Source organism: Mus pahari, chromosome 3 (genome assembly GCF_900095145.1).
Source record: "Mus pahari chromosome 3, PAHARI_EIJ_v1.1, whole genome shotgun sequence".
NCBI lineage: Eukaryota > Metazoa > Chordata > Mammalia > Rodentia > Muridae > Mus > Mus pahari.
The window spans coordinates 62,733,795-62,746,629 of NC_034592.1; the positions used below are offsets into that span (position 1 = coordinate 62,733,795).

General features: G+C 45.9%; 1 protein-coding gene across 2 annotated transcripts in view; it reads right to left on the bottom strand.

Annotated features, from left to right (window-relative positions):
• The window catches only part of Ttn (titin), a 273,795-nt gene that overhangs the window by 4,339 nt on the left and 256,621 nt on the right, over positions 1-12,835 (bottom strand). For both annotated transcript variants that reach the window (XM_029536006.1, XM_029536008.1), the window contains 12 exons: positions 12,007-12,600; positions 11,612-11,899; positions 11,213-11,512; positions 10,439-10,741; positions 9,854-10,156; positions 9,170-9,754; positions 8,738-9,043; positions 8,322-8,621; positions 7,133-7,708; positions 6,737-7,042; positions 5,929-6,522; positions 127-5,813 (listed from right to left, as the gene is read on the bottom strand). In XM_029536006.1, coding sequence (XP_029391866.1) covers positions 127-5,813; positions 5,929-6,522; positions 6,737-7,042; positions 7,133-7,708; positions 8,322-8,621; positions 8,738-9,043; positions 9,170-9,754; positions 9,854-10,156; positions 10,439-10,741; positions 11,213-11,512; positions 11,612-11,899; positions 12,007-12,600 — 10,142 coding nt within the window. The remainder of the gene's footprint in view (positions 1-126; positions 5,814-5,928; positions 6,523-6,736; positions 7,043-7,132; positions 7,709-8,321; positions 8,622-8,737; positions 9,044-9,169; positions 9,755-9,853; positions 10,157-10,438; positions 10,742-11,212; positions 11,513-11,611; positions 11,900-12,006; positions 12,601-12,835) is intronic.

Sequence of the window (12,835 nt, forward strand, 5' to 3'; positions counted from 1 at the left end):
GAAAGCAAGTGATTGGAGTTTTAAGTAATAGTTTAACATAGAACTTTCTTTAGGAGGTATGGATGAGTCGGGGAGGCATTAGATTTTTTTTTTCTAGAAAATAAAAGACATTTTAGAATTGGTTACCTTTCCATCCTTTGTCCAGGTGATAGTTGGCTGGGGCTCTCCAGTAACTTTAATTGTAAATTTAGCAACACTGTCTGAAGAAACTGTTGTATCCTGCAGTCCAGTAACAATTACTGGCTTTGAGGAAATTGATTCAGGAGCTATTGGTTCCTGCTTCTTGGCTTCTGGTGACTCAGCAGTTTTCTGTGCTGGTTTCTTGGCTTCTGGCGACTCAGCAGTTTTCTGAGCTGATTTCTTGGTTTCTGCTGAGTCAGCAGTTTTCTGAACCGATTTCTTAGTTTCTGATATACTTGACACCTGCTCATGAATACTCTTGAAGGATTGTCCAGTAAACTGGAAGCTGGTTTTGGAAGTTCCCCCTTCACCAGAGACCTCACAAACATACTCTCCGCAATCAGATTCGCTAAGATTGTGAATTTTGAGTTCATAGGTACCGTCCGCTGAGTAATGAAACTGAAAATGCCCATTTTCCTTGAGTTTCTTGCCATCTTTATACCAGGCGACCTCTTTTGCACATAGTGCGCTACTTTCAACCGCACAGGTCAGCTTTGCAATGTCTTTGGAAGCTTCTGCTTTCAGGGACTGAGTTATCTTTGGTGGGGCAGAGACTGGGAGCTGTTGCCCCTTCTCTGCTGGCTTTGTCTCTGTGGGTGACACGGCTTTTGGATGACCAGTTACTGGTTCTGGAGATTTCACTCTTTTGGGAGACTTCACTGTTTCTGGGGATTTCACCCGAGGCTCTGGGGACTTGACTCTGGGTGGTGATGTCACAGCCTTTTCAATAGCCCTGGCCTTTTGCACGGTCAGCGTGAACTGTGCTTCTTGCTTCCCGTCGCTGTTTTCAACTACCACGCTATAGTTGCCCTCATCAGAAGCTTGCACTGAAGAAATCTCGAAGGTCGACTTGTACTTGGTGGTGGTTACCTGGTAGCGAGCAGAAGTACTCACCGCTTGTCCTCCACGCAGCCAGGTCACAGTTGGTACGGGCTCCCCATCGGTATCGCAGGAAAACTTCGCAGACTCACCTTCATGGACAGTTATGGAGCGTGGCTTGGTTAAAATTCTTGCTGCCAGTGTCGTCTTAATCTTTCTCACCGTGGCTTTTTCTTCCAGAGACTTTTCCTCAGATGTGGCACTTTTCATCTCCGCAGAGGCGTAATGCTCATAGGACGAGAGGCTTTCCCTCGTCTCTGTCATTTGTGACTTCACTTCCCTGACCGAAGAAGCAGCTTCCAGCTCAGATGTTCTCTTGAAGGATGAGACTGCGTATGCCTCCGTTTTCGTCAGTTCAGGGAAGACTGACTTGGGGACCTCCTCATCTCTGCGCTGGGATGCATAGGTGGTATAAGCTCCGCCAGTTACGTCCAGGGTTGCGTAGTCTGACGCCTCGCCTTTGTAGTTGGTGCACACGGCACGGTAGGTTCCACCGTCCTCAGTCTGGCAGTCCAGAATCTCCAAGGTCAGCACCCCACTTGTGTTGGTGTAATGAATCTTGCTGCTTTCTTGGAGTTCTACACCATTGTGGTACCATTTAACCTCGGCAGTCGGCTTCGACTGGACGTTTAGGATGAAGCGTGTGTTTTGGCCACAGGGAACCCTGTGGGAGCGCATCCGCAGTGTGATTCGAGGGGCGTGGTCCAGTGTGAAAGGCTGCTGACTCAAAACCTCATACTTCCTTTCCGATGTCTTCTGAGTCTTTAAGGCAGCTTTCATGGACTCGTACCTGGAAAAGATGTCAAATCTTGCCGACCTCTCAAACCTTGAGAGGGATCGCTCGCTAGACACGGGGCTGGGAGAACGCGGGCGAGTTCTCTCTGGAGTAGGAGACCTTCTTTCTGCGTCGTCTTCATATTCCTCAGCAGGTTGTGGATGGGACCGGATCAGCTCAGACACTGGTCTCATTAACTCAATATAAGTTGGAGACAAGGAGCGACGGCGTCTGAGTAGTCTGGACACGGAGGAGGACGATTCCCTTTGAGCCCGTCTTGAGATTTCGTATTCCTCTTCAATTTCCGTTATTTCTGTCACTTGTCTCTGTCGTTTCGATTTCTTTTTAGACTTTTCTTCCTTTGACATGTAGTCCAGCTCACTCTTATATTCTGAGAGACGCTGGGTGGTTGTCACTGGCCGCAGTAGCTCCTCTTCCTCCTTCTCAGCCATGATCCTCTGCCGTAGCTTCGGCTGCCTGTATGAGGCCTGGGCATGCCGTTCCCGCAGCTCTGCATAACTCGTGCTGGTTTCCTCCTTTGTGGGGATGTGATAGGTCGAGTACCTGAAGTCTCTTCTTCTGTCCTCCACCTTGACATGAGCTGGTGGAGAAGAATAGCGCAGGCTAGACAGCTCAAAGCGCGGGGGGCTTCGGCTGGGGGGCGAAGCTGAGAAGCCCAGCTCAAGCTCCTCTTCCAGACGCAGCCTCTCTTCCTCGGTTCTCTTCATCGCCAGGTAGTCATCAATGGGGAGGAGGAGTTCCTCATCTGACATGTCACCCAGAGAGCGTCTCCTCCTTCTATAGTAGTATAGATCATAGTCAGGGGAAGGGGTACGCCGTCGGGCTGGCCTCACCATTTCCAGATCGTCTTGGGTCAGTTTGGGGATCCGCCATTTAGGTCGGTATTGGTCAGTAATGCGAGGAAGAGGCATCACATAGAACTGCTCCCATCTTGAAAGGCGGATGCGCTTGGGCCTTTTCTGGACAACTCTGTCAAGTTTCCCAGGCATTTCATATTGATCCCGAATCTTCTTATACCATTTCATGTCAGACATAGGCACGAACTGCTTGATGTGCTGGTCTTCTTCTACCGTAGCTTGTTTGAACCTGCGGGGCTCTGGGACTTCGTAAGGCATGCGGAGTTTTCTCTCTTCTTTCTTTTCCTCCGTCTGAAGTCGGTATTCTCCTTTGACAGTCTTGGTGCTTACCGCTGGTTTGTAAAGAATGGCAGCTTCTCTCAGAGCCTCTTGGGCTATGGGAGTCAGTGGCACAGTTTCAGTTCCAGAAAGGATTTCAGCCATCCTCAGTGTCTTGTCAATCTGTTTTTGGACATGGCGCTCACGTTCTTCTTTACTCTGGAATTCCTGCTTGACGTAGCGCAACCGCTCTACCTGTAAGTGAGCCTGGCAGCTAGTGGATCCGGCCGTGTTTGTGGCTGTGACTCTGTAATAACCCGTGTCTTCTGGCAAAGTATCCCTGATATGCAGTGCATAATAATCTAAGCCTTCATGGACAATTTCAATGTGGGGCCCGAGGGACAGCGGCTGGCCATCCTTCTCCCATTTTAATGTTGGTGCGGGGATGCCAGAAACTCTGATCTCAAAGCAGATACTTTGGCCTTCGTGGCACTCGGCATTCGCCAGCAGCCGCTTGAACATGGGTCTGAGTGTGGTCTCCGTTGGGGGTGGATGTAAAGTCACCGTCAGCTTTGCTTTACAGCTATCTTCGCCGTGTTTGTTCCTTGCCACAACAGTGTATTCAGCATCATCGTCTGTGGTCACACTGTTGATTGTTAATTGATAAAGACCCTTGTCAGACTCGAATGTGTACTTCTTGTCATCGTCACCTGGCTTGATTTTCTGACCCGATTTATACCACGTCACACGAGGCTCCGGGTGGACGGTAATAGTTACTCCAAAGCGGACATTTTCACCCACGTATGCCGTCTTGTTATAGAGAGGCAAGGTAAACTCTGGTGGCCGTTCAAGGAGCCGCATTGCATCTGTTCTGCGCTTGACTTTCTTGGTTCGGCGGCAATAGTAGTCATAAACTTCCCTCACTCCTTTAACAAACAGCTCTGCGTAAGAGCTGTCTTCCCCGTAGTCATTGACAGCTTTGCACCTGTAGGTTCCATCATCAAATTTGGTGATATCTTTGACATACATGGTGGCCACTCCATCTTCGTAGGTGATTTCATATTTTTCACTGTTTTCCAGCTGTCTCACGCCAAAGTACCAGGTTACCTGGGTAGACTGGTCATAATTTTCGATCTTGCAAACATATTTGACATACCCGCCTTCTTCGCCAATGGCGTGCATTATTTGCCCGGAGACAGGGCCAATTTCAATGGATGCGACTTTAACTTTAGCCACGCTCACTCCCCTCTGAGATCGTATTGCACCACCACAGGAGATCCGGGCTGCTGATACGACCATATTGAGGTCTTTCTTTATCAGTGTGTGGTAGTACCGCCGGTGTTTCAGTGTTCTGATGACTTTAGTACTGACTTTGTCGATCCTTTGCTTTAGCCATGGGTGCTGCAGGGCCTCTGATGCTGTCATGCGAGATTTTCTCTCTTTCACTAATAGCCGGTCGACAAAATCCATCGCTTCAAGGCTAATTTCTTTGAAGGCTTCTTCATCAAAAGTATATTCAGCATTCATGATGTTCTCAATCATCTGTTGGTTAGTTTCAGCCAAAAATGGGTTGATTCCACTCAGAAGCACATACACCAGTGTGCCAAGCGACCACATGTCTGTGGCAGTGCTGACAACATCATGCTGGTGGACCTCAGGGGCATAGTATTCAGGGGCAGTGAACAGAAGCCGGAAGTTGTCTCCTGGCTTCAGCTGACGGGCCTGACCAAACTCTATTATTTTAATAATGGAGTTCTTTCTTGTCTGGTAAATGATATTTTCTGGTCGAATGTCAAAGTGGCCAATATTCTGGCTATGTAAGAACTCTAGTGCTTCGCAGACTTGGCGGACGTAGCTTACAATTTCTCTTTCATTAAGTTCAAAGGCACTCGTATTGATGCGTTCAAATATGTCAAGTCCTGATATAAATTCAAAGATCATAACTAATTCTTCCATGCTTTCAAATGATTCATGGAGGTATAAGATATTCCTGTGCCTAGCAATGTTTAGAATGGAAATCTCTTTCTTGACTAGAACCTGATCGGTCCCTTTGACTTTAACAAATTTGGCCATGAATGTCTTCTTTGAGGATGTTTCAATGCAACGGTGGACAATTCCAAACTCGCCACGCCCCAGATCTTCAGCTATCATGTATCTCTCGTAGAGTTCTTTAGTTTTGGAGTGTGATGCTTTAGCTGTGGTGACCTCTCTGGTTTCATCCACCTCATCGTCGTAATTCATAGCTCTGGTCTTATCTTCTTTGGTAACGGTTGGTTCTGAGGGCTCTGATGGCTTGCTCAGGCCAAATTTATTTTCAGCTATTACTCGGAACTGGTAACTTGTTTTTCCAAACAAGTTGATCACAGTGTAACGTGTTTCTCGGGCCTGTCCCACTCGGAGCCATCTTTCTGCAGTAGTTGCACACTTTTCCACGATGTAGTTAGTGACCTTGCTACCACCATCAGAAGCTGGCTCTGTCCAAGTTAAGTTGACAGAATCTCGTGAGACATCACTAACTTTGACACCCCTGGGTGGGTCGGGGACATCAGCCACATCCAGTTCAACTGTCTTTTGATCAATTCCAAATCTGTTTTTAGCACAGACGACATAGAAGCCAGCATCTTTTCTCTCCACTCCATTGGAGAAGACAAGTGACGTGAAGGATCTTGTGACAATCACTTGGTAGTGGCCATTATTATCGATGAGATCTTGTCCTTTCTGCCAGGTGATCACGGGGTCTGGCTTACCACTGAAGGGGATCTTGATGCTGACCACTTCCCCTCGGAGAGCATGAACTGCTCCCATGCCTTCGAGAGTCTTGGGCAAGTGTATCTTAGCTGGAACTGTATCAAGGTAAAAGAACAAAGAACACAATTTAGCAAGACTTCATAATGCTTCACCCCACACATTAACAATAGGTTATCTGGTACCAAACTGATGTTCAGAGATTTCTTTTACCTTCCACTTCCAAGGAAGCAGTGCCAGACACGGATCCCCCTTGGTTGGTGGCTCTGACTTGGTACACCGTGGCATCATCATCTGTGACGCTTGCGATGATGAGCTGGTGGTAACCACCCTTAAATTCTTGAATCCTGTACTTGAGTCCATCAGCGATAATTTCTTTGCCTTGTCTGTACCATTTCACAATAGGCTTTGGGTGACCAGTCACCTTGCAAACCAAAGTGGCGTTGCTCTGATACCTTACATTCAGGTTTCTCAGCTCCTCCTTGAAGCGTGGAGCCTGAATCGGGACGTCGGATTTTGGAGTGACAGGTTCTGATATTTCACTCCATTCACTCTCTCCACCCAGGTTTTCACATTTTACACGGAACTCATACTCAAGACCTTCAATAAGGTTTTGCACTGAGAAGACGGTTTCTCGAATTTCCTCTGTCGTCACAGCAATCCACTTGTTTTGCTTCTTCTCGCGCCTTTCGAGGTAGTAATTTCTGATCTTTGCACCTCCATCGCTCGCAGGTGGCTTCCAAGCCACAACACAAGAATCCTTTGTGACAGCAGTGATGGTTGGTTTACCAGGAACACCTGGCTTTTCTATTAGAAAAGAAAAAGAGTTGCCATGTTTAAAATAGCTTTATTTATAACTAAATCTCATTTTAAATAAACAGAAGTACTCCAAAGTTCTGCGTGACTACAAAGAAGAGGATAGGGTATGCACATTCCCCTCTAAAACATAGAAACATTCAATTAAAGCGAGAGAAAGTGATTATCTGAACCTTCTGTTTCCCCTCAAAGGATTTCTGCTCACCAAATGGACTCTTGATGATCACAATGGAGGCGACCTCTAGTGGCTCACTGATGCCAAAGGTGTTCTGAGCTGAGACCCGGAAATAGTAGCCTGCGTTCTCTGTGAGGTTCACAATTCTGCAGGTTGTCACCGAGATGGCTGAAGACACCAATTGCCATTCAGCACCTTCCTTGGCCTCACATTTCTCTACCACGTAATTGGTGATCCAGGAGCCACCATCATCGGCAGGTGGTTTCCAGCTGATCACCACAGAGTTCTTGAGTAGTGCTTCGATCACAATGGGTCCAGAAGGCTTGTCTGGTTTATCTGTTGAGAGAAAGGACAGTTGTGGTAGGGTTCACAGTGTGCCTCCTGAGATCTGTCAAAGGAAACCCACTGAAAGCCAAAGAAAAATACCTTGTATTTCCACATCTAGGGTGGCATCCACTGTCCCAAAGGCATTGCTGAGCTGAACCCTGTATTTCCCAGCGTGAGTCTTCCGTTGGACATTCTTCATGACAAGGTGAGTATAGTGCTCAGTGTTTTCAATGGTGATGTTTTCTGAGTTTTGCAAAAGTTTCTGGCCATGGAACCAAGTCATGGCAGGTACTGGGCGGCCAATATACATAACATGGAGCCGAAGCGTAGACCCCACGGCCCCGTAATACTTCTCTTTCAGTGGGTACCCAGGATGGAACTGTGGTGCTGCTTGCAGAAGAAGCTTGCTGCTGCTTTCTACTTCTCCTACTTCATTTGTGGCTACACATGTGTAAACACCTTCATCTTCTTGTTCCTCTGTCATTACTGTCAGAGTATGCGTGCGCCCGTCTGAGGACATTTTGTACTTCCGGCTTTGTATGAGCTCCTTACCAAACCGGTACCATTTAATGTCAGGAAGGGGTCTTCCAACTATCTGGCACGAGAGTTGTGCAGCTTCGCCTAATTTGGTGGTCACGTCAGCCATTTCTTTGCGCACTCCTGGGGCTTCTCCAGCTGCACGTGATGAAAGATTACATTAAATGCATTATCACTACCGAATCTATAATCTGTTTGTGCATGTCAGCAGTGGATTATTCCATTTATTAAGCTTTCATAGGTGCTATGATGTACGTCTAAGATTCATTTATTTTTCTAGGGTCAGGTGGAAAATGGTGATTAAGACAGTGTATCACCCTACTGTGTCACACTGTAACTTTTTATGATTGAGAGGGCATTAGGACATGATGTGAGGTTTTGAGGGAATAAGAGTCTCTTGACCAGTTTACAGGAGTCTTGTCCTTACTTAGGTTCACTGAAGTGAGGTATGTTTGTGAACCTTCCAAATCTTGCTAAAAGGTGACAAAACTAAAAAGCCTATTGCATCAGAGGGGTGAACCACTCCAGAAAAACACTTAGTTTCTATAGTCTTAAGTTAAACCCCAGCAAGCTTTATCGGAGAATGGAATTAAAGTTGAGGGCTTTGACATGCATACACATGCTAATAATGTGATCAGAAACTACCCTAAATACAAAATGCCAGCAGGGGAGTTTAACTTAGATGACAGAAAGAGTTAGTTTCCACAGGATTTGTTTGTAACCCGTGCAGAGAGAACTGTAGGCTACTTACATGTTAGTTTAGTCTTGACAGACATAGCTGTTCTACGTGGTCGGCTGAGCCCAGTCTCGTTCTCGGCAAATACTCTGAACTCATATTCAGTAGCTTCTAGCAAACCTCCAATGGTGAACTGTCTGTCCTTGATCCGTTCCTTATTGCTCTTCTTCCAAGCACTGTCTCCAGATTGTCTGTATTCAACCCAGTATCCGAGGATTTCTTTGCCACCATCACATTCGGGTTTTTCCCACTGGAGTGTGACACTGTCTTTGGATATCGAGAGAATCTCAAGTTCTCCTGGTTGGCTTGGCTTATCTGAAATATTCAAGGTAATTGAGAAAAGAATTAGGTGTATTGGTGGGAAAAAAGGCAAAGGCAAAAGCCTGCCTTGCTCCATTGCCTTTTTGTCCGTTTGGAAACTCTTTGCTTACCAAAGGGATCTTTGCAAACAACTGGTTCAGAAGCAGGGCTGGTCTCGCTAAGGCCAACGTCATTCTGTGCGATGATACGGAACTGGTACTCAGCATCGGGAACGAGGCCGGTGACAGTGTACATTGTAGTGGTTATCTGGGTTTTGTTGTGTCTGACCCACTTGTCAGTGGATGTCTCCTTGCGCTCAATGTAGTAGCCCGTCACTCGAGAGCCGCCATCATCTTTAGGTCGAGACCATGACAAGCTAACGGAACTTTTGGTCACATCAAGTACTTCAGGAGGATTGCTTGGAGGTTCTGGTGGATCTGTAAACACAAGTGAAAAGCACAGATCAGAGTGCAATCTCAGATCTAATGAACTGGTGGTGATAACTTAAGCAATGTAAGCATTCAAACCAACTCCTATACCTTTGTGGCTAAAAGAGCACTTACTCAGTGGTGTCTTTGGTATGACTGGCTCCTCAGATTTCAAGGGTTTGCTTATGCCAAACTGGTTTTCTGCTGAGACACGGAAATGGTATTCCACGTTTTCTTTGAGGCCTTTCACCACCAGAGATGTGCCTCGGACTCTGGAGTCAATGGTATACCAGGCAGCCTTAGGTACCTCTCTTCTCTCAAGGATGTAGCCCAGGATGTCAGCACCACCATCGTCAGCAGGAGGTCTCCAGCTGACCCTTACAGAGCGGGCTTGTATGTCGTCGTATTCCAGTGGCCCTTCTGGAGTGTTGGGACTTCCTATCACCTTGACCTTAATGTAAACGGTCTTCTTGCCACATTTGTTTTCCAGAACCAAGTCGTAAGTTCCAGAATCGTTTCTGTCTGCTTCTTTGATCACAAGCTCAGTATGTGTTTCTGATGTTGCAATCATGGCACGCTTACTAATGTCTTGGCCTTCCTTGGTCCATTTACATACTGGGAATGGTTTTCCTTTGATTGGGATGGTAAGCCTGATGACTCCACCTTGTCGAACAAAGACACCTTCCTGGTATCTCTCATCAAGTTCATAGTCAGGGTATTCTGAGGAAAAAGGAGGGATTATAATTTAGAGTCTTTGGAATGGAGGGGTAGGAAAAAGTCATACAATTCTAGCAACAAGTAAATGGTCATGTCTTTTACCTAGCATCTCTGTGACTTTGACTGTTCCTGGTACCTCAGCAGGTTCTCCAGGTCCACCAGCATTACAAGCTAGGACACGGAATCTGTATTCAGCGCCCTGAGGTAGGTGTGTTAGGGTATACTCCCGAATCTTGGTTGGGGTGGTGTTACATTTGGTCCATTCACGTTGATCTACTTTTTGCATTTCAATCAAGTACCCTGTGACTTTAGATCCACCTTCATCTTCTGGAACACTCCAGGCCAGGGAGACTGATGTCCTTGTCGTATCTGTAACTCTTGGATTTTGTGGTTTTCCTGGTGGAGCTAGGGAAAAAAAAGACAAAAAATGTACTTGTTACAGTTGATGCAAGGTTATATGTTGACTGTGCTATATAACAAATTCCGTGTGTTGTTGGAAATACAGACTATGAGCACTTTTGTTTTTTTTATATTTTTGTATTCTGTAGTTGTGTTGTGGTGGTGATTCCAAAGCTATATATATTTCTCAGAACTCATAGAACTCAGAACTCATATACTTTAGAAGGATGAGTTTCATCACCTAACCATTGTATCACAATAAACTCGGCGTATACAAAATATATTTACCAATTGGATCCATGGCAACGGTGGGTTTGGAAGGACGACTTGGCTTTCCAGTTCCTCTTGCATTAATGGCTGTGACCCGATGCTCATATTCTAAGCCTTCAATAAGGCCGGTGGAGCGGTACCGGGTCATAGTCACTGGTACTTTATTTACACGGACCCACCGATCAGCTCTTACTTCTTTACGTTCCACGATATATCCAGTCACTTGGGAGCCACCATCATCTTCAGGTGGATACCAAGTAAGTGTCATGCCATCACGGGAGACGTCAAATATCTGTAATGTTTCTGGTGGTCCAGGAATACCTGCAGGAAGACAGAAAAAAAATACAATATGTCAACGTGAGTAAAAAAAAATGCAGTTTGTATGTATTGTGGTTTTAGTTGGTATTTTTAGATGCTATGAAAGACAAATGACCATGTTCCCAGCATGGTCACTTTTGTGCCTTTTCCATTTTTGCTGTATCTTACTTTATAAATATTTATTAAGCACACATATTATACTTCCTTCTATTGGGTTGTCTATAGTCCCTCCCTTGCATGGTCTTTCTCTTTCCCCCTTTATTTCCTCCTTCATTGTCTCATTCTTTGTTCCTCAGACTCCTTTTTCTTTTTCCTTTCTTCAACCAAGTGAAGAAGTTAAGAAAATAAATCTAACACTGTTGAAGGCTGCCAAGCAACCTTAGGAAAACCCAGGAGTTAGTTTTTTCTTCTCATTGGGACATCTACATTCAGAGTCAGCAACAGAGGAAATGGTGGAGGAGTCCTAGAACTTACTGATGCTGCTTCGGCATTCTATGACCTCAGACTGCAAGTACGAGCCAATCCCGAAGCGGTTCGTTGCAGCCACACGGAACACGTATTCATTTCCTTCGGTGAGTCTGGTAAACTTAAATGTTGGTCTTGTTACAGACTCAGAAACTGGCAGCCATCCTGGACGATGAGCGTCACGCTGTTCTACCACATAGCCACTCAGTGGAGCACCACCATCCAATTCGGGAGGTTCCCAGGATATCGTAACTGACGTGGCATCAATTTCATCAATCTTGATGGGCCCAGTTGGTGGACCAGGCTTATCTAAAAGGCAAAGATATCAGGAGATTAAATTTTACTTTAAATCAAAGCCAGTGATTTAACCATTGACAACTAAATTGTTACCCTGTCACACATACTTACCAAGAATGATAACTTTTATTGTCTCTGAGGTGGTTCCAGTAACATTCTTTAGTTCAAGTATATATTCTCCCGTGTCTCTTATAGTAGTTTCACGGATGGTTAGCTTGGTGACTTTAGTGTGGGTTTCAACTGTGACACGCTCTGATTCTCTCAGTTTAGAACCAGCAAAGAACCAGGAAGCAGTGGGTGGTGGCCGACCAGTGATAGGTATCACCAGCTCAATTGGTCTGCCAGCTGGGACATGAATGGTCTTTTGGGGCATTGTGGAGAGATCAATTGTCGGCAACACTGTAAGAAAGAAATCAGGCATTTATTTTCACATATGATCTGAAGATGAGTCTTGAACCCTCAGTGTTTTCACTTATTTTGCATTTATACAGGCATTCAGTACCTACCTCTGAGGTCTTGTACAGTCACTGGTGTGACGATCTCTCTTGGTTCTGACACGCCTTTCTGATTTTGAGCCCTCACTCTAAACAAGTATTGTTCGCCTTCATTCAGGGAAATGACAGTGTGCTCTAAGACTGTGGGTTTCAAAGTGACAACTTTCATCCATCTCTCGGTGCCGGCTTTGCAAGCTTCAAGAACATATCCAGTGAGTCGGCTTCCACCGTCATAGAGTGGTTTCTCCCAAGCAAGGGTCACAGTGGATTTGGTGACATCAACCACTTCTAGTTTTGTGGGCACCAAAGGTACTTCTGAGACTAGAACTGCGTCTGATGTTTCACAAGGCTCTCCGATACCATAGATGTTTTCTGGAAGCACTCTAAAGTAGTACATGGTTCCCTCGACGAGTCCAGATATGCGGTAAAGAGTCTTGCTGCATTTGGTGGTTACTGTCTTGAATGCCCTCATGGCGGCTTCTCGCTTCTCAATAATGTAATTGTTGACTGGAGCACCACCATCAATTGTGGGGATTTCCCAAGTGATGGTCACAGAATCTCTTGAAACTTCTTTAACGCTCACTGAAGGGCAGGGACCAGGAGTATCTAAAACAAAGACCAGAAGGAAAGATTCGTATTTACTCTTTATTGCTTGATCGATACTTTGTGTGTATGTTGCAGAAAAATATAGTCAGTGTAGGCCTCCCCTACTAAGGTAATCAATAATAGGCCAAGGCGCCGGGCGTGGTGGCGCACGCCTTTGATCCCAGCACTCGGGAGGCAGAGGCAGGCGGATTTCTGAGTTCGAGGCCAGCCTAGTCTACAAAGTGAGTTCCAGGAC